The sequence below is a fragment of the Argiope bruennichi genome, chromosome 5, assembly GCF_947563725.1.
Source record: "Argiope bruennichi chromosome 5, qqArgBrue1.1, whole genome shotgun sequence".
Taxonomy (NCBI): Eukaryota; Metazoa; Arthropoda; class Arachnida; order Araneae; family Araneidae; genus Argiope; species Argiope bruennichi.
The window spans coordinates 1,662,774-1,690,037 of record NC_079155.1 but is presented as its reverse complement, the minus strand read 5'-3'; the positions used below and the strand labels follow the sequence as shown (position 1 = coordinate 1,690,037).

The window sequence follows — 27,264 nt, the reverse complement described above, 5'->3', positions numbered from 1 at the left end:
TTTACAAATAAAATGATTTAAGAAATTTATTTAGAATATAACATTGTACTATCCTCAATTTCCTGGTAGTTTTGCCAGTCTTATGATGATATCCTTTCCAATGCTCAGTTCTTAGTTTTAAAAGATGGCAACTAAAATTTCTAAATATAACAAATTAGTACAGGAGAAATTTACACTTTCTATCCCAGCTGTGTTAAACCTTATTTTTTGTTGCATAAATAAAAATCAAATACAAGTTGTTGATTCAGGCCATGCTTCTACATCATTGTCAACATTTTCAGAAATGATATATCCATCTAAATAAAGTGGTAGTTTGTTAATTTTAAGGAGCATTGAAAAAAAAATTGTTAATCTTGTAAAAGTCGACTTAATTTTTTGATATTAATAGTTTTTCATTTTTCTTATCTTTTTTTGTTTTTGTCAAAAATGAAAAAGGCATAATTTATTTTGCAATAAAAGATGCTGTTCAAATACTAAAATAAATATTAAAATTTAAAAGATTCACACTTAAAATAATTTTTTTAAAAAAATTCTCACAAAAACTGTGCATTATTATAAAACAAAAAATATCATATGCTAGGAAATACACAGGTTTACATATGTATACATGTACAAAAATGCTTTTTTTTTCTAAGGTGCTTAAAAGTATTTAATTTTTTTAACAGTTGTATCAATAATTCTAATATAATAAATTAATTAATGGAAATATTATTTTATAACATTCATTCGCATAGGTGAATTCGGTGACGTTTGTAAAGGTCGGTTAAAACTTCAAGGGCAAACTGAAGTTACAGTTGCTATCAAAACTTTGAAACCAAGTTCATCTGACAAAGCTCGTATGGATTTCCTGACTGAAGCTAGCATCATGGGGCAGTTTGATCATCCTAATGTTATTTACCTTCAAGGTGTAGTGACCAAAAGCAACCCAGTGATGATAATCACAGAATTTATGGAAAATGGATCATTAGATACATTCTTAAGGGTATGAGTTGATTTGTTGTATGATTATGCAAGACTTCTTTCTTATATTTATAAAGAATATATTATTGATGTAAGCTTTTTCTCTTTGCCCTATCTGGAATATTAATTTTTTTTAATAAAATTAAATATATTATATTGTTTTTTGTTTTTCGTTTATTGTGAAAATGCATTCCCCCCCCACCATCTTTGTCCTTCTATCATTTGCCTTTAATTTAAGAGCACTGAGAGTATATTCTGAATGAATGCATACTTTCTAGGCAAACGATGGTAAATTTCAAGTTATCCAACTGGTTGGAATGTTAAGAGGCATTGCAGCTGGTATGCAGTACTTGGCAGAAATGAATTATGTACATAGGGTAAGGGAGAAAAATTAACATTTTCTTCTATTAATTATTTTCCAATTATTACTTTATTTTTTTAAATTATATTTCTTCTAATTAAGGCAAATTATGAAACAATCCCTTGTCTGCTTTTGTAGGATCTTGCTGCTCGAAATGTTTTAGTTAATGGTAATTTGGTTTGCAAAATAGCTGATTTTGGACTCTCTAGAGAAATTGAAAGTGCCACAGAGGGCGCTTACACAACCAGAGTATGTATTTAGAGTTTTCATATCTATTATTTTATAGTAGATTAGTTATCAACTAATTTAAGGGATAATATATTTTACTTAATTTATCTAAAATATTATGAAAGAAATGGATACATTTATCTTCACAAAGCAAATTTACAAATAAATTTGTATGCTTTTTCCTGCTTTAATTTCATAAGGTCATGAATTTTTTTAATGATAAGTATTATCTCAATTTTTTTTTATCTTTATTTAGCTTCTGTATTAAGTAATTTATATTAATTGTAGTAAAAATGATTTGCTATTTTTTAAAAAGTTTTTTCTGTGTGGTAATCTAGAAAAATATTAAATGTAATGATTTTCTAGGGAGGGAAAATTCCTGTTCGATGGACTGCACCTGAAGCCATTGCTTATAGGAAATTCACATCTGCTAGTGATGTCTGGAGTTTTGGCATTGTATTTTGGGAAGTCATGTCTTATGGCGAACGACCATATTGGAATTGGTCTAACCAAGATGTTATCAAAAGTATTGAGAAGGGGTATAGGCTTCCAGCTCCAATGGTATGAATATATATTTCATCTAAATATTCACTTCATTTCTTCAATAAATAAATTCATTTGTATCATTTATGTAACATCAATAATAGTTTATTTTTCATACTATAAATGTTACTAATCGAGTATATTTGCTTTTGAAAAAAAATTTCATCCGAATTTAAATACAGAAAGGAAAAAGTGTAAAATTACAAAATTTAGTTTTTTAAACTTTTTTTTTAAATGTTAATTTTTATCACTTCTTTAAATATGTAGATTTTAGTGTCAATTTCTTTTGCTTTGGTCAACATTCTTATAAAATGCTTTTTTTTTCCCTTTCTTTTTTTTATATTTTATGCTTGATTAAACATAAATATTTTTATTAATAATTTGTTTCCAATCAAAATCAAGCCATTAATAAATTATTCATAAATTATAGTCAAGCCATTCTTTTTTTTTATATTTTATGCTTGTTTAAACATAAATATTTTTATTAATAATTTGTTTCCAATCAAAATCAAGCCATTCATAAATTATATGCCTGTATTATTTATAAAGTAGATTCTTCTTTGATATATTGGTGAGAATAAGATGCTTTTGAAATAATTGCAAAGTCTATTAATTTTGGTTAGAAAAAGAAATGGATCGATAAACATTTGTAAATGCACATAATTTATTTATGCTAATTTTGTTATGTATTGAAATTCTGCAGAATGTTGCAAATATAGTAATATCTATTGCAACTGTGGAAACATGGATTTCTACAGGAACATTATTATTCTCCACAATTTCTAGAATATGTATTTTGCATGAATTAGCAAGTGTTTTCATTTAAATTAATGAACCTTTGGAATGAAGGCATAACCAGAGTAAAACAGTGTTGAACAAATCATTTTGTGCATTTTGAATTTATGATGCAATTTCGTAGTGAATTCCTCACAAAATATTAATAAACAAAAAATATATAGTTATAATCCCCACATCTGAAATGCCAGTGGCATGGATACATTGCTGAAACTTCTTCCTTTCTGCAATGTTTCAAAAACATTCATTCTTCTGCCTCTTGATGTTTATTAATTTATATTCATGTTGCGTAAATTAGCAGGAGCTTCTTCACCAAGACATTCTTGCAAACTCTCTAATAAAGGTGTTATTTCCTTTCTGCCTTATAAAATTGTTGACCTTAAACAAAGATGTTAGTGCAAAAATGGTTATAAGCATTGATCTTAGGCATGAATCTAGCATTTTCACTAAATTTAATGAATAACTTTTTTTTTTTTTTAATCCTTTGGTACAGTGTATCAGGAAATCAAATATTTATTTTAGATACCTTTTATCTGATCAACAGATGGTCAAGTGAAATGGATCTACATTTTACAACATGTATATCAAACTTTTTATCTGGCTCTTTATGTTTTTTTAGTTATTATGTTCACTTGTTTTTGAAAGTTAGATAACCGGATCTCTTCTCAATGAGTTTTGTTCAAAATTTAATGGAAATATACAAATTTGGTGTAAAACATGTATATCAAATTTCATGCTTCTAGCTCTTTATTCGCATTATCATATTTACAAATAGGCAGGCATAATTTGAAATATATATTTTTCGGGCTCATGTTGGTCTGAAATATAAAAAAGTGTCAAAATATCAATTTCAAATTTTTGATGATTACAGTACTTTCTCTTTGTATATTTTACATACATGAAAGTAAAAATTGTAAAATATTTTAAGTTCTGTATTATATTTATAGTAATTCATGTATATCTTCCATCTTTCTTCATAGGCCCCCTTGTTGTTATTACATTCTTCATTTATATTTTTTATTTTTATATCTCAACAATTAGTTTCTTATTTTGGGTGGCATTATATATTCATTTGATTTCATTTTTATTCATGAAATACTTTAGTACTGAATATTCTTCTAGCCCTTTGTTTAATATCACCAGGTTATCAATATGTAGTGGGGAAAATATTCATTGTGCTTAAATATTCACCTGATGTAACACTTAGACAGTTAAGACTTAAGATATCAGATCTACTTGGATACTTATTACTATGAGGAATGAGCCAAGGGGGGAACCAAATTCAATAAAGAATGGGAAAAGTGACTTTCTGCTTTGGAAATAACAGATTAAATGGGTTTTCAATCACCACATGCATGTTTTGAAAGTCTTGCTAAAGGAAGAGGCAGAAGAAGTAACGATTTTTAGTGTAAATGAGGCAGCACAGAAAAAGATCATACAAAGATGATAAAATAACTTTATAAAAGAAGATAATATAACTTCTAACTTTCCAATAAAAGAACTTTGTAGAAGAGTTTAGAATTTGACAACTCTAGAAATACTTGATTAGAGCGACATGAGATCTTCAAAGATTCTCTAACAACCAGCTATATCATGCATGCTTGCATTTTTTTAAAATGTGTTTGGAGTTATAAGAATAGAGTAACATCTCTGTTTTCTGTTAGTATCTCTTTGATCATCTGTCCAAGCTAAAAAAATAATAATAATAATATAAAAAAAACATGAAATTACGTGAATAGAGATCTAGAAAGTTAGAGGAAGAACAGCTTCCTCAGCAGCAGTTAATTTTCAAAATCTTGAACATTTTCATAGCCAACTGTTGCTCTTTCAAGTTCTGTTTGCTTCTTTGTTTAGGGTTTTAGACGCACTAGATACATCTGCATGCATGAAATATAACTAAAAGGATCCAAGTTTAAATTGAAATCCCTGTACAAGAAACATTGGATGTCGCTTCAGAATTTGAACAAAGCAAAAGAAGAATCACAATCAATGCAATTACTGTCTTCAGAAAGGATATTAGGCAAAACATGTGGGAAGTGGATTGCTGGCAAGAAACAAACCACCAAAGCGAGGTGTTTCTAACTCCGTAAAAGAAAGACGAAATTATGTATTTGCTAATATAGCACTCTTGACTGTAAATACAGACATGTATTCTGTTGAAACTAACTCAATTAAATGGTTCAAATAATGGGGCTTCAAAAAATGCAACTGACAAGTACAATCGCTTGTTTGAGTTTGAATATTTTGAGTTTCCCTGTAATACAGCCTTAACCAATGGAAAGTCATTACCCAACTAATTAAAATCAGTAAAAATTTTATATTTAGTCTATGTTTATATTTTCTATATTTAGTCATTCATGACAAGTTGCAGCAGTATATTTGAATCCACTTTCAAGGAATGTTACCTAAATCTAAATAGAGAAACAGTTATAAGCGGTTAGTAATGATCATGAGTTTACGATAGTGAACTCATGATTAGTTCCAAACTTTAATGAAATAACAAAAGTTTGGAATCAAGTAAAGAGCTGGAAAACTGATCTTTATGGAAATTTATAAACTGTTTGAGTCTTGCAGAAAGTTTAAGTATTTTGTAAAGAAGTCATTACAAAATTTCAGTATTATTTCTTCTTGAAAGAAAAGTCGGAAGATGTGCTTGTCAACTTTATTATCCATGTCAACATTTTGGGATGTATTATAAGGAATGATAGGGGAAAATTTGGTAACAAAACTATCAAATACATTTTCAGGAAGCATGGAATATTCCAAAGGCTCACAGCACCATATTCTCTAGAGCAGCTCTAAAAGAGATAATTGAACAATTATCAAAATTGTTCAAATTCTTTTGTATCCTAAAATTTGTATGCATGCACTGATGTTTTTTCATAATTTTTCAATTTGAACAATATTTTCACTGTACTAGCTGTATGAAATTACCTGTATATTGCATGCATTTCTGATTTTTAAAGAATTGATGTTTCATCTGAACATATTTACTTGACAGCATATTAATTTTTGATTGCAAGTGTTAAAGAATCTGAAAGAAAGAGACTTAATGACAACTTATTTTTAAGCTATATCATAATTTTAAATCTGCTATGATATCATAGATTGCAATTGGCCTATTATAGAAAAAAATACAGTAAACTTTAACCACTGTTAAAACTGCATGCGCGCTCGCGCGCATGTGTTGTTAAAAAGATAATTACTTCTTAGATTTTAGAATGCAGAAAATTTTAAATAAAAAGTTTATGTTTAATCTCTATATGGTTCTGATACTTCAGCAAAGATATATGTTCAAGACTATTTATCTTATTCAACAAATTGTTTTACTTAAAAGTATTTTTATCATTTTTACAGGATTGTCCTGAAGCTCTGCATCAGTTGATGCTTGATTGTTGGCAGAAAGAGCGTGCTCACAGACCAACATTTGCTGTTATAGTCAAAACTTTAGATAAGCTTATGCGATGTCCTGAAAGTTTGAAAAAGATAGCACAAAACAGGTAAATGAAAAATTAAAATTCCTATCTACTTATTTCAAATTTGTAAACGTTTTTCTGCAATTGAATTTTTTTAATAATTTTTTGCATTCCTAATATATAAATCTTAGCCTCCTGAAATTATATTTTTAATCATATCTATAAAATAATATTTGCATCCACTGGTTCGCCTTCTAAATTTATATATCAATCTACCTATTAACGAAGTTTGTAATAATTTGCAAGTAAATTTGATAAGACATTTTTTCAGAATCTCATGCCAGCTATTCTCTGATATTTTGTTTTGAAACAATTTCTAGCATTTTACTATTGATGTTTTATTAAATGTACATAATAAAATTTCTAGAGTTATTTTCTTTCATTCAACAGAAGAATATATGGGGCTTTTGAACTTCAGATATGTCGAGCAGAAGAGAAAATTATCTATAGTTTATATCCAAACTTGTGGATTACTTTAAAGTATTTTTTTATTTTAATTTATAAGTTTTTAAACTATGCATCTTGACTCCAAGTGAGATCTTGTACAAAAATGTCAAAATTTCAAACAATCGGTACCATTTAGTAAAATTTGTAGCAATTAGTATCAAAGTCATCTATTTTAACACTCAAAAGTAAATCAAATATCCATTTCTAATTGAAACTTGTCACAAAAACTCGATAGATTTTAATTTTTTTTTTTAAATGTGACAAAGACTTTACTTTTTTTCTGATGGTTTTTTTTTTGTGTGTGTGTGAACAATTTAGATGCTAATGATTTTTTTTTTTTTTTTTTTTCATTACATTGGTGAAATATTTTGGTTTTCAAATGAAGCCATGAGTAAAGGCTTTCTTTTTGTGCTTTATATTTGTAGGCACCAGAATCCTTTGGATCCCAATGCTCCAGATATGACCCAGTTTAAAACAGTGGATGAATGGCTGGCTGGCATAAAAATGCAGCGCTACCAAGAAAACTTCCAGCAGGCTGGAATCACTACTATGGATGCTGTGACCCGCATCACCCTGAAGGACTTAACAGCCCTAGGGGTGACACTGGTTGGCCATCAGAAGAAAATCATTAACAGCATCCAAACCATGAGAGCCCAACTGAATGCTAACATGTCTGAAGGATTTCTAGTGTAGTAGAAAAGCTCAAACTAGCTTGACAAAACTTTGTAAAATTGGGAAGCTGGTAACAAACCTCAGCGCCCTGACTAGTTTTCAAACAGGTGCCATTGCAGCCGATGTTCAATTTTGGAAACAAAAGCTTCCATGCAAGAATTTGCATCGGTGTGATGTGATAAGTGGCACAGGGTGCAAAACAGCATCCATTTGAGCCAGAGCTGCTTGCTTGCCAATTTGCTCACTGTTTGGCATCTGTTCCTCCTGGAAGACCAGGCCAGTCAATAGGGAAACCTTTCTTTCTGTATATATGACATATCAGATGTTGGATATTACACATTACGTGACCATGTGACGCCACTTCCGAAATCTGGGCTATCCGATGGGCACATTGCAAGTGGTGGAACAGCCACATATCATTCCATAAAAATTTTGAAGACTGTTGGTGTACTTAATTTGTATTTGAATTGCAGCTGCATATGTGTCACTGGAATCATTCGACTCATTTTTTTTTTTTTTTTTTTTTTCATTTTTTTCATCTGTGATCTTCAACAATCTGTAAATATGCAACAGGGTGTCTATATACATGTCCAAGTGTTATTTCTCCTCATACTTTTTGTAGCAACACTGTGCTTTTATGTTTATTATGTACATAAGTCCAGACATTTAGAGTTCTCCCATTATAATTTTGGTTTTTGAGCATCCTTGCTTCAGGGAGTAATCTTTGGTTGCAGGGATCAGTCACTTTTTTCCTCCGTTGCAGCTGTTGATTATATTCTGTGATGCATGCGCTTAGAGAGCATCTGTGTTTCCATATTAGTAGCATTTTTCAATATGCTTGTGTATATCAGCATCTTAGTCTTCAGACAGAAGAAGAAAAAAAATGAAAATTTTCCTATAAGTTCATTTAGAAATAGTAAAGACTTTATTTGTGAATGTGAAGTTAATTCACAATGGCAATATTATTCTGTGTGAAAGATAGTGCATAAGTCTATGTATTTCTGATAGTTTATGCTGATTTTGCAGCATAGGAATATATCCACCTTTTAAAATGAATTGCCTTCTGTCTCATTGAGTTTGTTTAATATCAAGTTAATGCACATTATTCAGTAAATCTACACTTCGTAGAAAGGTGCATCTTAAAAATAATAATGTCATTTGTTGCTGTTCCTACATAAACAATCAGAAATAATTACCAAGTAGTGGTGCTGTGTTCTCACATTACTATGCAACTACAATCTTTAAGGATGAAGCTCATAAAGCAATAGAAGTGATGATATATTATGCATCATTGCACAGATGCATTTGACTAGTGATAAAAATATATAAAAATGCACTTTACTTGAAATTAACTGGAGAAATCGAAGTTTTCTATGCACATCTCTGAATGTGACTTGCAAAGCCCTGATATTTCATGGTTCTTATACTCCAAAAATACAATGAATGAAAGTGATATTAAAAAAAAAAAAACTATTTCTGTGTTTGAAAGCATATGCTTTAATTTTTAACGTTGACTTCTTTTCTAAAAAAGAAATATGCTTATTATTCTTATTTTAATAATATTTTAATCTGTGAATGTATGTTGTCAAAACATGAAATACAAATGTATTACTTGAAATGTGCAACTTTAACACAACAATAATTCTGTTTTGTTTCAGAATTTGAGTAAAAAGTGTTTTTACACATATCTATAATAATGACTTTTTTTTTGTCTTTAAGAATTTTAATCACAAATTTGTTAAAAGTTTTATTAAAAAAATGATTTTTTTTTCTTAAATTTTGTGCCAAAGTGTATTTGTTCAAAATGCCTTTTATTATGTGGTTTACAAAGCTGAAAACTGTAATTTTAAAGTATAAAGTGTTCCTTTAAAGGAATTATTATATTTTGCATTTAAATTGTGTTTCTATAAACTTTAATTAAGAAAGTAAAATGCTTACAAAAAATATTAAAAGTCTTAGAGTATATTAATGAACATTCAGCCATTTAGAATGAGGTTTTAAGCTGTGCTCTTTGGGAACTTTTAAGCCACAAAAATGTTTTATATTTACTCCACAAAGCATTAAGAAATTCTTTATAACTAATGTGGTGTAAATTAAATGTTTATCAATTTATAGTGTCATTATAAAGAAAAGAAAGAAACATGCAACGAAAAACTTCCATTGATGTCAGCTGTTTGCATTATAATTTTGATTTTTTAAAAAATTATTACGAATTGTAAATGTGTATTTAAATGTTTAAAAGTTTATTAAAACTGTCCGCATTGCCTTCCAATATAATGACAGCAATTACATAAACCTGGAGCCTCCTAAACAGAAGTTGCTTAGGTATAAGCAAGCATTTTAAGTTTTTAATTATAATACAGTGCAATCAGTTGAATTTAGCTTTGGATTGAATGTATTTGAAAAAAGTTTCACTTAATTATGCAAATTGTGCTGTTATTAACAATGTCATAGTTTTGAATTCTGAAAATACTTAGTTTGCACTGTTAACTCAAGCACATGTTAATATTCCATTTATAAAGGCACTTTACTCTTAGTTCTGTAAGGGTTCATTTTCTTACAAATTCTGTTGGGATTCACTAAGAATGACTCATTCTGAATAGTTAGACATTGCTATTACAGTAATTAATTAATTTGCATAAACATTTTTAGTTATCCAGTTCCATGAATAATTTACAGTAATAAGTTCACTATAAATGAATGATTGAAATAAATTCACTATAATGGAAGTATTTTTTTTTCCCATTAACTATGTGATAATGCTTTTTGAAATTAATATCTTAATTCATGAACGACTTTATTTTACCATTATTAGTATTGCTATGGTCCACTCATCCATAACATTTAGAGAGGCTCTGTGGCTAATGGTCAGTAGTTTTGATATGATTTTTTTTTTTCAAATATAGATTGTTATTTCTTAAATGTAGATTATGACTTCTGTTATGTAAAATAAAATATTTTGCTAATTTTTAGCAAAATATTTGTTTATTTCCTATGATGATTTCTTTAAAATTATGTAACCTTGATAAAAAAAACATTATACATATATATGTGTACAAGTACATTATTACATTTATCATACATATTTGAAAATGTCATTATTTTATTTATTTTTGAATCTCATTGCTTAATTTTCCCCCCATTTCAATGAAGATTAAAGCATGTATATGATTGTAATTGGATAGATTTTAATGTATATATTCTTATAACACATTGCACTTGTTGTTATATACTTTGCAATATATATTTATATCACAACTTAGATACAAATTAATCAAAATGAAGAGTGATTTTCAAAATCCTTTGAAATTGAAACTTCATCAGTGTAAATCAATGCTCCATTTTGTGTTTGTTTCTTTTGGTATTATAAGAACTATATTGATTTCTATCCACAGCATGCAAATTTGTTTCATAAAGAAATTCTAAATAAGGAAAATGTAGATGTTTTTATATTGCCTAAATTATATTTTATAATAATAATAATTTACTTAAGATAAGATGTCCAGAGTTATAATGTTTTTCAAATGAAATTGACTTCTATGCAAATAATTTTTTCCATATTTATAAAAACTGTTTCGGATTTTGTGATGCTAAAGTTATCGATGTAAAGTCAACAATTTACTTCAGTAACAAATCTATGCAAGATATTTGAAGAGCTCAGTGAATTTAATGTGATATAAAATCCATGTTTTTTCTTCTTATATGTTTACCTCTTATATACTTTTCTTGCTGTCATCATTATGGTTTCTTCTCTGAAGAATTCTAACCATAAAAAGTTAATTTATGTAGATAAATTATATTTGAAACAATGTTATTTTTCTCTGATAATATTTTATATATCAACCCCAGAATGTCTTTTTGCCTTACTTGGAACTCCCTCTCAACAAAGCAATAAATTGTTGATAAATGCTTCAATGAATAAATTGAGTTTTATAGTGTTCATGTGAAATGAAAATTTACTTTTTTGCTCGCAAATTTTTCAACATGAATATTTGTGCCGATCAGCATTGATCCAATGAATGTGTGCAGAATCATATTCCATATTTTTGTACGACATGCTTTTATGTATAAATTTAAATCTTGCATTCAAATTTAAACTTTTTATGCTTATATCTTATTTTACCACATAAGCCAGGCCATTTTTAAAGCAAAATAACACAATAAAATTTTATCATTTAAAGTGATGAGTAATTGTAATTTATAGAAAAATAGTTGACCAAGATTGCATTTCTTATTGTATTAATACCTTTATAAATATCCATTCTTGATATTCAGATTTTAACAAAGGTAAATAGATTGTGAAAATATTTTTCGTTCATCACACTTGGCTTTGCTAAAATCCTCTCTACACCAAGTGGATGCTAAAAAGGGTATTTATATATGACAAAAATAAGCATGATTGAAATTGTATACATTAGGGGATCAACATATGTAATGTGAAATTTTAAGCATTTAAATTGCTATAAAAACATAAGGGAAAGGATAATATATTAACTAAATAAAATATTGATAATTAATTATTGAAGAATGTGTCTCTTAGGTAAAATTAATAAATTTCCTCTGCCTGTGTGAATTTGCATTTCTAAATGAGTCAAAAATAATATTGTATTCCCAAAATAAACAATTTCCCTGTGTTATTTCAAATTAAAAAAGGATTTGGTCTTGTGGTAGTGGTACTTAAATGCCTTAAATATAATCATGATTATTATTGCTTTTTTTAATGTTGGATTTTTTTTTAATGAATCTTTTATTTTTATTTTGTATGACTTATGAATAATTCAATCATAATATGATTTGGTTGTTTAGTTTAATCTCCTTTGCAATTTGTGAATTTTATTTTCGATGAAATATTTTGATTACTTTCTTTTTCCTAACAAAAGTGTAAAATTAATTTTGAAATGTTTGTATAGATAATGTGACTTATTTACATGATTCAGAAAACATTTTCTGACTACGGATGCAATTTACACCTGAACTCTTTTGCACAGATGGAAACAAATGCAAATGTTAATAATGCTGCTAATATATTGCATGCTCGCTTGTCAAAATGAGGAAAGATATGGCTTAAATGTGTATGTGTGTTATTGTATATTTGTTTATATTATGTGCATTTGTTTATGAATGAAATGCAATTTATTTATTTTCGGGAATGCATTGTTCGCTTCCCGCTATTGTTTATTGTAAAATAGGTCTGTACAAAACCTTTTGTAAAAAAAATAAATAAAATGATTTCACTAAAAGTAGTGGCTTAAAAAATTTGCCTGTTTACATTAACTAATAATTATTCTCTATTTTCCACAATATGTTGTGAAAGATATTTCCTATTGTTATTGAAAAGTTTTTAGAAAAACACCTTCCATTCACTTCTAAACCACAGAATTCGATTTTTTTCTCCGCCTTATATTTGAAGTTTACAATAATTATAAATATTGTTTTATAATCCAGTGACAGTTAAAAGTATGTTTTTGAGGATTCTTTAAATCAAGATTTCTGAATTATTTTTTTAATCCCAATTTTTTACTTCACAAACGTTCTGTAACTATCTGTGGGGGAAAAAAATAAAGTATAAAAGGAAAATAAAGTGTGCAATTTAATGCTCATTTTGAAAAGAGATCGCCTTCAATGTTTTCCCAACTTCACCTCTCTCTTATTTAATATCAACTCATTTATCCCATGTGAAAGTGAGAAGTCCTATAATGGATAAAATAAGCTCTGCAGTGGAATGTTTCATCCTTTAAAGTACTTTTAGATGGATTTCCTTCCTACAATCATTTTGAAAACGGGTTAGGGTAGATACCCTAAATTTGATAGAATCCTCAACAAATACAAAAAAAGAGAAAAAATGAAAGTAAGAGATGCCATACATCAGGATGTATCTAATTTTAAGATTTGGTGGCCAACCTTTAAAAAAAAATGCTCCCTCCATTCGACTGTTCCTCAAAGGCAAAACTCTTGTAGTGAAGAACTATTATGAATTCTGTTCCACCCGTAAAGAATCTTGGGTTGAAATATTCAAGTTCTATAACAAAAGCATATAAGAAGAAATATTTCTCTTATTGAATGTACAAAAAAAAAAAGTAATCATTCCAAATCCAGAAAACAACACTGCCTACCTATCAATCTAAAAATATAAAACATTAGCATATGTGGCATAGAAATAGTTTATATTACTTTCTAACTGCCTACGGCAACCAACTGGTTCGTCAGGGTTAATGCTCGCTAAAATCAAGGAATTTTAGTCTTAATGGCTTCTTCAGTAAAATATTTTTTAAGCTTCGAATTTTGATATATACAATTCATACTATTTAGAAGACTTTTGCCGTTCTGTTAATTTTAATATGCATTTTCCGTTTATTTATTTATTTATTTTTTTTGTCGGCTTCTCTAAAGTTAGTAAAAAACGGTTACATTTTGCTATTTCTAGCCTTTTAAAAATATGACCTAATTTCTAATCTAAAACCATATAAAATGTTTTATTTTTCTTCATGTTAATAGTATTTTAAAAATAATAATTATTATTATTTTCAAATTCTTACTAGAATAACTGCTTGTTTTCCTGAAATCTTTGCCAGTAAGGATTTATGTAAAGGACACAATAGTAATTCGAATTGTAAATATCTGCTATATAACTTTATTAATAACTTTTATCAATAACTTTGGTGTTCTTCCAGAATTCTTATGTTTTTGTATTATCATTCCTAGTATGATTAATAATCTCCTCAGAATTCTTGTTAGAAAATGTACTTAAAATATTCTTTAAAATATTAAATTTAAAAAGCAGTTATATATGTGGCGAAAAATTGCTAGCAATAAAAAGATAATTGTCTAAATAATAAGTTGATGTAAAAATCCTTTTTGTTCTATAATATTTGCGTGAATTATCACTAATAAACTCCAGAAATGTGCTTCATTTTTAATGAATTAAAATTCTATTTCAAATTTTAAAAGAATGGTTCCGAAGTGCACATTCCTACTTTCCAATGTGTGCCAAGTTTGTTTGCTTTAGATCAAACGGTGTGGCCTGTAGAGTATCAATACACATCTTCATCTTTATTAGTTGTAAAGATCGCCCTTGGCGACCAACTGGTTCATCAGGAATATTGATTATATTCAATTTCAATTAAATCGTTTAAATATAACTTCATATCCATGATTCGGCCAAATTTTTTAACATAAAGCCGTGTTATTTTAATTATTTTAGTTAAATTCTTGTGAGATCCTTTCTAATGGAGACAATCTCATAACATCACAGTGCGATTTAATCCGGTTCATCTATTTTCTAAATTTCGCGACATTTTCACTTCAATTTATTATTATTATTATTTGTCTTGTGAACTGCTATAAAGAATTATCTTTCTTTAGCTCTCAACAATGGAAGAAAATGACGCTATTAATTGTTTGATGAAACAATGTAAACGGTTTGAATTTCGGGTAAAAATGTAATCTATTGTTAACATTTATTAACTTAATAACTCATTAACTACATAGCAGGATTTCCACTTTTGGTTTCATTTCGTAATTTGTAAGGAACTGATTCAATTGAATTCATGTTTTTTTTAGTCGCATCAAATAACAAGGTGGGACATTTTTTTGGATGCATTTCATATTAAATCATTTAACAACCTAAAAAGTTAATAATCTGGGCGAGCGAACTGGTCACCAGAGGCGGTTAGTATTAGGGGGAAAAAAGGACATTTGGAATCTTTAACATCAGCAAAGACTTTCAAAATAAACTAATAACTGTGTGCCCCACTACTACCAAAGGACAGAGCATCTGAACAACTGTAGCTTTCTCTCTCACTTGTCTTGCCTTTTATATATATCCTGTAAAGTTTTGAAATGTTATTTTTTATCTGCATTTTATAAAACTACATATCTATGTAAATTAAATGGACTTTCATATACTGCATTGGAAAATGCAGAGTATGAAAATAGATAATATGCATTTCAAAAGTGGGTCATCTCCGCTTAGAAATATAATTTTCTCGAGCATTCTAGTGGATCATAAATGAATATGTGAGGATTTTTTTACATAGTATGTCATTCCCTTTTTAAAAATAGAAAATTATTGACTTTTTTGGAGGAAAATTATTATCCTTATTATTATTATTTCTTCTTCTGTAAAAGTAAGATGACTCCTTTTCAAAATGACCGATTTATGATCGCATGACATTTGCAAAAATGGATTATATTAAAAGGAAGATGGTCTTTTTAACTAATTTTATTTACGAATAGTATAAATTCTGATAAAGAACAATCACAAAATTTATGCACAAGACATTCTTTTTCTTGTTTGTTTTTATTACTGAAATGAATAAATTGGGATTTTTAACAACAAATGCTGTCAAGAAAGCTTGTTAACAGTTTTCAAAATGTTTCAGTGAACGAAGAAAAATTTGTAGACAACATTTAGTTAAAACAGTTTTTGAGATCAAATTGGTAAGATATGAAATTGGTTGCTGATTAAAAATGATCTCGTTTTACAGGTTTGCTCTAAGGATGGAATAATCCAGACAGTATACGCACATGTTCAGTGGCACTTTCTTGATTATCGGAGAGACAGTCAGGGTTATTATAAAGTCCAAATTTATTCAGTAAAGCTGGGGTGATGATCATCTGGGTAATTAGGCGTGCTATCACATCTTTTCTATTTTTAAACCATGTGGAAAGGGATAGATTAGTTGGAATATCTCCTACTGTTTCTTGGTACTTGCTATTTTGATAAATTTGATTCATAATTTGAAGTGTGAGTTTTTTTTTTTTTTTTTCTTTAAGAGGTTATATTTTGAACTACAATCCACTCAAAATATGGATTCTGAACTCCGTGATCGTTTCTGCGGGATAATCCGCCTTTTCATTCTAAGCAATATTTTAATGCTCTGGAATCCAAACCAATACGATTTTCTGGTTGATTTGTTCTAATTATAATTTTTTTTTTTTTTTTTTAGCTGTTTAATGAATAATTCTCGGCGATTTGATAGATAAATTTTCCAAGGCTTGTAGGATAGAAAAGTTATCTGTTACCAACAGTAAAGTTTTTATTTATTTGAAATTGTGAGCTCGTCATTGGTTAACAGATTGCGAAAGTTTTGGCTAAAAGAAGTGGAATTATTAAGATGTATTCGATTACCAGAGGAATATGCGATAGAAGGGATCATTTGTGATTTAGATACATCAGCGGCGATGGCAAAATAAACTTGAAATTCTTTGTTCGGAGTTTCTTGAGAAAGAATTTAGGTGATAAAAGTAATATGTCCTTTTTTTTTTTTTTTAAGTCGAGCTCGGAGGAGAGAAATATTTTGCAAATTTCATTTTGGTAAATGTGAAAATCAGAAAAGTCAGTTTTTTTTTTTTTTTTTTTTGGACATTCATAGTTTAACAAGCCAATATATATTTATTGAGAAATCATGGTACGATTCCTCACTGGCAGTTTCTGCTACTCCAGCAACCACCTCACTAAAAGTAATCATATGAACATTTGCGCTAGCTATTTACGATTTCATTTTTTTACTATAGTCATTTGATTCTTTCACTGTGCCCTTCATTTTTGTGAGGCAGTTACACTGTACTTGAATGAAATCTCTAGAATGAAAAAAATCTTTTTCCGTAATTACGAAACGTTGTCATAACCGGTAACACGAAATAATCTAGTCATTTGGTTAAAATTTCACAAAAATGAATTTTTTAAAAATATCTATCTATACTTACGAAACATTCTAATAACCGTAGAACATTACGTCTCTCTCAGCAAAATATATTTTAAACTCTACTATTAGGGAAAGAGTTCGTAGAAATATTATAAAAAAAAAATCTTGTTCTCGTGAAAACCCTATTACTTTTGTCTACATTGAACACATTGAAATAAGATGCATGTATATAATTATTGTGTAATCATGACGGGAGAATAACTAGACATTTTATAATTCGAATAAATTCATCTTGTTCTCAATTCGTACTAAGATCTCGATAAAGTTCATTCTTTATAGCCTTTCAAGAATTGTTTGTCATATTCGGTAAAAAAGAAACACTTCTTCAACTGATTCAGGAAAATCTATCGAAGAATAAAAAAATTAATATATATATATATATATATATGTATGCCTGCAATAGGCCTGTCTATCAGTTTTACAATCGTTTTCATCATAATTCTTTCTTCGATTATTATGTTATAATAATCATGGTTTCTTGTTAATAAAATGTTTTAGTATATTTTTCACATTTTTTGTGCATTTATTTGAATGAGTTTTTTAATCACTTCATATTTGTCATCAATTAACTTTTTAAATTTAGGAAAACATTTTTAAATTTCCAGATAATTTACGAAAAAATTGACATTATTATTCTTAATATTTTATCAAATGTAAATTTATTCCATAATTGTCTAAATTTATTCCACTATTTACAGTATTAAATTTTACAGTCAATAAAACTTTCTAATTTCCAATGACAAATAAAATTAAAAAGCGTCATAAGATAAATGAATCAAGAATTTCAGACCAAGAACCTGTTTTTATCAGCAATATTTGCTTCTTAGGTTAGAGAAGTTCACCATTAGAGTCGGTATTTTTTACGTCGCATCTCTCCAAAAGTGTCCCTGACACGTCCCTGAAAAGCGCTCCACTGCAGTAGCACCCACTTGAGATCACCTAGCGTCCTATTCTGATGACCACCTTCTATGTAAGAAATAAAAATTCATCAACAGCTAAATATTTTAAATGATAAAGAGAGGGATGTCTATTAAATCTCTCTTTCCTCCTCTTAGACCACAATCTTATTAAGGAAAACGAAACAATTCGGTGAATTGTTCCAAATCGGTACAAAGAAGTGTCAACAATTGTGATTGCCTACTCTGAACCACGAATTCTGATCACTTTAAGCACTTCTCATCATTCAGGTTTCCTTTTGTGTTAAAAGTGAATTTACCAGCGCGGATGTCCTGTGTTCATATCTGGGCGATACAGTGATAAAGCGGAGATCTCTTCTATTTTTTTCCGAATGCTACGATCAGATTTGCCTCTGTAACACGACTTTCAAGAGAGCAGATAGATTTATCTGTCTTGGTCACCCGTTTACACGGAGAAGTGCCTCTGTCTCGTTCTTCAGAATTTCTGAACCTGATTGGTCTTCCAGATTGCGCTTTCAAGATTTCATCAGAAAAGGTGAATTCAATTGTATCCTCTGTTAGAAAGCGGTCGAAGAGAAAAGGTGCAAGTAAGAAAATGAGACCCGTTTTGTTTTGACGCATTCTCTTTCCTCAACAATGGATTTTGAGGTTGAGCAAGGAAAAAGTGAAACACGGAAGAGACTGCTCTTTTTTTGTGGACCTTCGTGAGGGGGAACAAGGTCGCATATTTGCACATTTCAATTATCAATTTACTGGACGTACTTGAAGTGACAAAAAGTAACGGAAGCATGGAGTCTTAATATGAAGTAGTATAACGGTATACGCAATTCGTTTCTGCCTCACTTTTATCATCCATTAAATGAATGACTCATAAATGAAGGTGTCCGTAACATTTCCTTGCTTTGTAGTTATTTTTGTATCATTTGAAGAATGTTTGATCATACAGTTGGTTTTCAACAGCTACAAAAAGTTATGTTTCAGAATTTTAAAATTCATTAAAAATGGAAAGACAGTTCATCGTTACTTGCTAGTAAAATCATGAACATTTTTATCCATTCTGGGCATTTTTTTAAAACACAATAAGGTTATTAAACAAGACATATCTCAAAAATTATTTTATTTTTATACATATGAAACATAGAAACAGTCATGTACAAGATGCATAGAAATTTCCACTTAGCTTCCATTTTTAAAATTGTTTCTTTTTTTCTATCTTTTGAAAATTTCAGATTTGCTTCAACTGTCTTTTACGGATTCACTTATTTCTTAGTATATTATGATCGCATACAACTTGTGATGTTGACATTCCTACAGCTCCGTGCTTTTGTGGGGTTGTGAATTGGTTTTCCACGCATGCGTCATCCTTCAAAGCTAATTCTATACGCTTTTCTTTCGATCTACTGGATTCATTTAAATAGCAAAACACAAATAGATGAATAAATAATACAATATCAAATTAAAAAATTAATTATTAAAAACATTGATGATCTTTATCCAAAATAAATGACTTATTGTATAATTCATGATTTAAGCTGATCATAAATGATATATTTTACAACTACTTTTACGATTTTTCTCTGAGCATTACGGCCAATACAGCCAGATCGATAATGATAGAGTGATTGCGTCCTATTCACATCAAAAACTGGGGAAGGGAGCTCTTTAGTGCCTCCATTTTAAGGATGACATTTAACTTATCATACTTTAAATATGAACTATTGACAGATAAATAAGAAGAGAACATTTCATTCTCGTTTGTAATGAATCCGGGACGACTAGTCACCTTACATTAACACTAAAAGGCATGCGACTTGATATTGCGAAGTATTGTTACCACATTGTAATATACGACTGTTTACATGGCTTCATAAGAAAGGCACGTGATCTGCAAATAATTTAGAAAAAGACAAAAAAGTTTCTTTTTTAAATGATTATTTTTTTAGTTATCTGATAAACATTTGTTTTAAGAGAGAACAGGAACAAGATCGAGAGAGGAGCAGGAAAGGGCGCAGCATTCGCTTTCCGATAGGAGAGCGTCTTGCCTTTTTGTCACAAGTTCATAGAAATAGATCTTATCGCATCGTAGTCCTTAGCAGAAAGTAAAGCTGAGCCGCCTTTTGGACTCCGGGATCTTTTTCAGAAAACGATCCGGTGAGTAAACAATGCCGGACTATCTTGTCAGTGCTATCAAGAAGATGACTGTTCTTACTTTTGCCAGGAAAAAGTGGCTCCCTTATATGTGCATGTATTACGCTAAACAATGCAATAATGTGCCATGCTTTAAGTTTCAAATGCTTGGAATTGCTTGTATTGGCTAAACATCACGCAATTTTTATTTGAATTAAAAAAAATAACAATAATGTGATTTGTTAGCATCGAATGAATTCAGTAGATAGGCAGATTGAAAGAAATTGGTACAAAGTTATCCAAAAAGCATACAAATATTCGTCAGAAGTGATTCAGGCGCAAATTCCATATGAAACTGGAATCAGCAACCGGATATTCATAGATAGAAGAATTGCTATTAAATTCTTTATTGTTTTTATTTAATTATTTATATATCTTTTGTCTTGGATGTCGATTTTACTGTTATATTTTTCGAGAAATCGTATCATGGAGCAAAAATCTTTTTTTTTTTTTTTTTTCCTTCTCTTTTTCTCAAAGTAGTGAGAATTAAATTCTTGTGCTTCTGATTTATAAAATTCTGCAATCCATTCAAACTTTACAAGAAAGCGAATCAATATATATATTGTTAAGAAAGGAAAGATAATGTAAAAGTTCTTTACATAAATTCCCAAAAAAGCAGTTTTTAAAACACACATTTATAATTACTTTGAAAATATCGAATTTCTTTTATTTCAATTATTTTTTTTTACTTTTCAATCTTTAATTTATAATTCATTATTATAAATATTGTGAAATCACGTACCATTCCTTTCTTAAATCACCAAAAGCTAACGTCATGTGTTTTAAAAAGTAGTTTAAAATTTAATATATAACATAAAATAATTCTAAACAATTGAATGATTCAAAATAATCGATTATTGATAAATACATGATGAAAAAGTTCTGTATTCCGTTGGGCCCAGTCTTAAATATACAGTCATTTATATTAGGGAGTTCATATTCACTAATATTGTTTATAATTGGCTCTATTGAACATTTTAGGCATATTAATAACATTTTTTCAAAAATATGACGAAAGCTCACACTTTTGAAATTGTACCTCCACTATCTTGTAATTCTAAATAATCTGATTTAATATTTCAAAGCTCAATGTTTGAGAACAAAAATCTTTATTATAAATTTTGCCAGCAATTTTTTTTTCTTTTTGGATTAATAACTAAAACGTAAAAGAAGGACATCAATTAATCCATTTACGAACAGAATTACTGAAGTGAAAATCATGCAACTGAAATGAGAGCACTTTCATTAATTCACATTCTTATTTCGCGTTAATATATATTTTTTCGGCCTCACCATTTGTGGAGGATTATAGAAAAAAGAATAAAGCAAAACGAAGTCTTTCATAATATATTGGAAGCATTCTCCTAAAACATCAGACGAGAATGCTACTCAGAATGATTTTGTAAGATGTCATGCATCCAAACTCTTTCGATTTACAAAAACCCATCAAAAGTTTTCACCGACTTCTTTACGCTTTGTGTGGTGCCCTCTAGCAACAACTTTGGAACATTTTAAATAAATGGAAACAATTTTAATACCAGCTAAAATTCTTACAAATCATCTACTAAACGATATCGGTTTTAATATCGAGATATTTTCCATTATTTTTCTAAAATCATTCTCTGTATTTCTACTTATGATAGATTCTACTTCCATTGAATGCAAAGAGCGATTTGATTTCCTGGAGGCACATCCAGATTCACCGAAGAGCTCATGGAACTGAAAAAAATGGGAGATTTAGTCAGGCCTCAGCAGAGCAACAACTTACCAACGAAATAAGAGCGATGCTGAAAACACAGGAAATCATTGCATCGCATGTTACGAAGCATCACTTTATTCAAGCTGTAGCTATGCGCATTACCAATTCGTTTAACGATAATGCTGTGTCTCGTTTGATTTTCTCCAAATTTTGAAGCGTAGCCAAAGAAAAACATTCCTTCCTTGTAAAAAAAAATGCGTAATAAATATATTATATATGTAACGGTTTGACATCGAATCAGATAATATTCTTATTCAGATACTTTCATTAAAGACTCTGCTTTCGATTTCTTGGATGAAAGGGCATTTGTTTATGGCGTAAATATAAAACTCAAAGCCATTCTCAAAAGTAAAACACAACCTTTCTTAATGAATTCCAAACTACATATACATCTTTTTTAACACCGTTGCCATTCGGAACAAAACAAAAGCTGAAACATAGACAATATTAATAGATATAGAGAATCAACGCGACATCCTCCCACCGAAGTTAACCTTTTACATTAAAACTTTAACTTACACATAGTTGCAAGAAAGATATATAAAATTAACAAAATTAAAATTGTTCACAAGTCCAGTCTTTTAGGTATTTTGACCGACCTGTTACTTAGGTACGACCTGTTCTAGTCTTTTCAAACTGTGGCTCAAAGCTTGCATCACACACATCGTTAGAGCCAGACTCTTTACAAGTTTCCAACTTCTTAGTTGAAAAGTTCTCAACAATAAGATCATCATTAGAGACTTCTAGTGGATACAGTCTCTGAGTCGGTATTAGTAATTCTCCATTTGCCGTTTTAAGTCTCACAAGTCTTGTTACTCCATCTTGACCTGGAATAATCTCTATTATTTTTCCCAGTGGCCAATTCAGTCGCTTGGTGTTGTCACTTCCTATCAATACAACATCACCGATATTCACTTTCACTGATCTTGTCTTATCCGATTTTTGAATAAGTGCTCCTAGATATTCGGATCTAAATCTTTTTCGCAGATCCTTTTGTAAGTTTTCTCTGTATTTCACTCGTTTATTCAGACTTCTGTGTCCAATATCATCAAGATCAGGAACACCACTTGTTTGAATGTCTTGAAGAAATAGAGATGGACTTAAAGGCATCAAAGTAACATCATTTTCAGCAACATAGGTCAATGGACGGGAGTTGATCACTGCTTCATAGTCGCAGAGAATGGTGATCATTTCTTCGGAAGTTAAAGAAGCTCTTTCTAGTACTCGCCTCAGTAAACTCTTGAGAATACCTATTAATCTCTCCCACCAACCTCCCCACCATGAGGCAGTTGGTGGATTAAACTTCCATTGAATTGGTGATATAGATGTATCATCAATAATCTGCTTCCAGTTTAGATCTCGTAGCGCATTTGAAGCTCCTACAAAGTTAGTTCCGTTGTCACAGTAAATTATTTTACTTCTTCCTCTGCGGGATATAAATCTTCTAAGGGCTAGTAAAAAACTCTCAGTAGACATGGACTCAACCAATTCTAGATGCACTGCCCTGTATACGGCGCAGGTGAATAAGCAAATCTAGGATTTGGTGTTACCTTTTAAGATCACTGGACCAGCAAAATCAATGCCACAAATTTCAAACACAGCCGCTTCTAGGAGTCTGTCGTTTGGAGGGGTTGCTGTGCAAACTTGCACGCTTTTTGCAGAAAATCTTCTACATACGGTGCACTTATTAATCAGAGATCTCACCGTTTTTCGAGCATTAAGAAGCCAAAATCTCTCTCGAAGAATATTTATTAAAATTTGGGTACCAGCATGTGCATTTTTCTCGTGATAATATCGTATTAATCTCTTGACCACCTCATGATCGGACGGAAGAATAGCTGAAGTTTTAAACTCTTCTGAATCCTGTCGAAAGGTAAGTTTCGTTTTCAGTCTGAGGATTCCACTCTGATCCTTAAATACTCCTAAAGTTTTTAATTTATTATCTCTCTCGTCTACAAAGCAATCCTCTTGAACCATTTTGATTAATAATTTCTCGGCTTCAAAAATTTCATCAAAATCAAGGTCTCCATGTCTTTTTTTAATTTTTTCAGCTCGACAATTAAAGGTAAACCGTAGAATCCAGGCAATTAGATGAAGTATTTTCTGGTATTTCGAAAAATATTTGTAATACCAGTCTTCCTTAGGAACAAAACTTGTAGAAATCAAACTTCTTGTCACAAATGAAACTATGGTCTTTTTCTTTTCCCGAACAATCTCGTTTTCATTTAAGCTTAGATTTCCTTTTGGCTAATCCTCTTTAGGCAAGTAAAGCCAACTTGGTCCTAACCACCAGTTAGATTTCAATAAAGTTTTAGCTGAACAACCTCTACTCGGGAGATCAGCAGGATTCATGGAACCAGGGATATGTCTCCAAGAACTTTTATTTGTTAACGCTCTAATTTCCTTCACTCTATTCTGGACAAAGACATTCCAGGCTTCTTCTCTCATAATCCATGTCAAGACAGTCGAAGAATCAGTCCAGAAGTAAACTTCTTCACTCTGTATCTCTGACAAAATAGAAGTTGAAAGTCTTGCTGAGACAGTAGCTGCAAGTAACTCAAGTCTAGAGATAGTAATCCCTTCCTTTCCTGTTGGTGAAACTCTACTCCTGGCTTGTATAAGTTGTACTTTAACTGAATCACAAGTCTGTATTCGGATGAAAGCAGCGACAGCATAAGCATGCTTACTAGCATCACAGAAAATATGTACTGAAATATCTCCACTTGCAATCTATGAACCAAAATATCTTGGAAAACGGATTTTCTCTAAACAGTCAATATCTTTTAGCCATTTTAAAAATGTATTTTTTATAATTTTATCAACTTCTTCATCCCATGTTATTTTCTGCTTCCACGTTTCTTGAAGCCATAATTTAGGAATTAGGATGACAGGACAACATATACCAAGAGGATCGAACAATCTATGAGCTGTAGATAAAATTAATCGCTTAGTTACCTTTTCAAAGCATAATTCTTTTACACTTGCAGTATTAATTCGTAGAGTGTCAGATTTTTTATTCCATACCAGGCCGAGCACATTTGTATCGGCATAAGTATCAGCATTGACATCACTGAACTCCCACCCTCTAAGCTCGAATTTTTTCTCGGCCATTACCTCAGTCGAAACGTTAATAAAACGATGTAGTTCTTTTTCATTTTTAACGCAACTAACACAATTGTCGACATAAAAACTATGCGCAAGTTTTTGAATGACATCTTTTGGATACGAAGATTCTCCAGTTCCTATTTTTTCCAAAACAGTTTGTAAATGAAGCTGAATAGTAGAATTTAGAAGAAAAGGGCTACTCGATACACCAAAAACTACACGGCAATGTCTGTACTCTTTCAGCTGACCATCATTCCCAATCCACAAAAACCTCAAGTAATCTCTATCCGTGGGTGAAACACCTATTTGTAGAAAGGCTTTTCGGATGTCAGCAATAACACCGATCTTCTCTTTTCGAAATCGGGTTAAATTACTCGGAATCTGCTCTATTAGATTCGGCCCCTTCTCAAGACAATCATTAAGACTAGGAAATCCCTTTGCCTTGGCCGAAGCGTCAAAGACAGGCCGGATTTTTGTAGTGCTATTCTCCTTGATAACTGCTCGATGAGGCAGATAATGTACTGAAGCCTGATCATTTTTGGCAACTTCCTCAATTACTCCCTCCTCAAGCCATTCTCTAAAAACATTCTCATAAGCTTCATAATTAGACTCGGTTTTAAGACGTTTAACAGTCTTGTTCAGTCTTCCCTTTGCTAAATCAAAATAATCTGGGAGTGGTGGATGATCTTCCAACCAAGGCAAATCTACTTCAAAACGATCATCTACCAAATGAACTGTATTTAGAAAATGCATTCGAGCAGCTTCTTGTAACTCGATCTGGCTTTTCTTCACAGATGGGTCAGTTATGCCAAGAGTATCCAAGGACCATAAGTCTGTTATTGTCTCTGCTGTAGATAACATGGACTTAACTAATAAAGATGAACATTCACTTCTCGCAGTATCAGTTATTCGTCCCATTACAGACCACCCAAGTTTTGTTTCAATCGCTACGAGTCCACAAGACATTTCACGATAACCTCCTGTCATGAACTTCCCAGCTACATCAGCTCCGATAAGGATTTCAATAGGATCTTCACAATTATCCACAATATTTACATTATAAGCAGCTAACTCCTTCACGCAAAACTCATTCACAGTAGGTGGCACAGTTTTACAAATAATTTGTTGACTAAGAACTTTAAAATTACAATTATAATTCTCATGTACACTCGATAAATACAAAGTATATACATCATGTTTACATACCCCAGTATGCTTGTCACCAAATAGGGAGCGCTGCAAATATTCACAGCTGGTAGGCTCATAGCTCATTTCTTCAGCTGTAGCTCGTAGTAAATATGACCGCTGTGAACCAGTATCGATAATAGCTCTTGCTGCACGTTTTTTCCCGTTGCCTCTAATTACAACTTTGAATGTCTGCAGGATTACGTTTGGATTGGTAGACAAGTTGGAAAGAGCTTGATCCATTTCAGAACTACTATCAGTTCTCTTATCAACTTCAAGCGATTCTTTGTCTTTAGACTCAGATATCGGATTCATTTTTCTACACAGAAGAATGTGGTGTTTTTTGCCACAACACAAACAACTAGCTCTGACATTACAATCTCTGACAGAATGTCCAGTTTTTAAGCATAAAAAACAATTATGAGATTGTTGAACAATTGCCTCTCTTTGCTTCAAGGGCATTTTTCTTACTTTAAAACAATCTCCAGAATAGTGTGCATTAGAACAAAATATGCACTGTTTTGACACTTGCAACGAAGTTAAAAGATCAGTTGCACTAGGTGCCTCATAAAAGTTTACATTCCTAGTTTTATTTTCACTCATTTTTTTATCACCAGAAAATTTATTATATTTCACTTCCGCTTTCGGTTTAGAAGCGTTGAAACTTCTAGAAGCAAGAAGAATGCGTTCTTCTGATTCAACCTCATCTTGTAAAAATTCTAAAATAAATTCTAAATCACTTTTTTCTATTTTAGTTGAATTTTGATCGGAATCATTCGTGTTCGTTTCACGAACTCTACGATGAGCCGATCTATAACGCTCCCAAGCAATCAAAGTTTCTTCGGGTAGCGATGACTCAACTAGAGGAAATAACATAGCAGCATATTTCTCCCTAGTAACTCCTAATAGTTCAAGTGAACGT

At 30.4% G+C, this 27,264-nt stretch overlaps 2 protein-coding genes across 7 annotated transcripts in view; one reads left to right on the top strand and one right to left on the bottom strand.

Annotated features, from left to right (window-relative positions):
- Positions 1-8,908, top strand: part of LOC129968649 (ephrin type-B receptor 1-B-like) — a 299,047-nt gene extending 290,139 nt beyond the window's left edge. For all 5 annotated transcript variants that reach the window (XM_056082752.1, XM_056082754.1, XM_056082751.1 and 2 more), the window contains 6 exons: positions 735-982; positions 1,239-1,337; positions 1,460-1,570; positions 1,916-2,110; positions 6,245-6,387; positions 7,236-8,908. In XM_056082752.1, the coding sequence (XP_055938727.1) occupies positions 735-982; positions 1,239-1,337; positions 1,460-1,570; positions 1,916-2,110; positions 6,245-6,387; positions 7,236-7,503 (1,064 nt within the window). In that variant the 3' untranslated portion in view covers positions 7,504-8,908. The remainder of the gene's footprint in view (positions 1-734; positions 983-1,238; positions 1,338-1,459; positions 1,571-1,915; positions 2,111-6,244; positions 6,388-7,235) is intronic.
- Positions 8,909-19,346: 10,438 nt separating this feature from the next.
- Positions 19,347-26,826, bottom strand: LOC129969324 (uncharacterized). Of its 2 annotated transcripts, none has more exons than XR_008784491.1 (2): positions 22,062-22,331; positions 19,347-19,506 (listed from the first exon to the last, which is right to left on the bottom strand). XR_008784491.1 is itself a non-coding variant. In XM_056083852.1 (2 exons), exons 1-2 carry the CDS (start codon positions 26,802-26,804, stop codon positions 19,504-19,506), a joined length of 444 nt encoding a protein of 147 aa, XP_055939827.1. In that variant the 5' UTR covers positions 26,805-26,826; the 3' UTR covers positions 19,347-19,503. The 2 variants fall into 2 exon arrangements, 1 of the variants encoding a protein (XP_055939827.1); XM_056083852.1 differs by lacking the exon at positions 22,062-22,331 and adding an exon at positions 26,364-26,826.
- Positions 26,827-27,264: the final 438 nt, after the last annotated feature.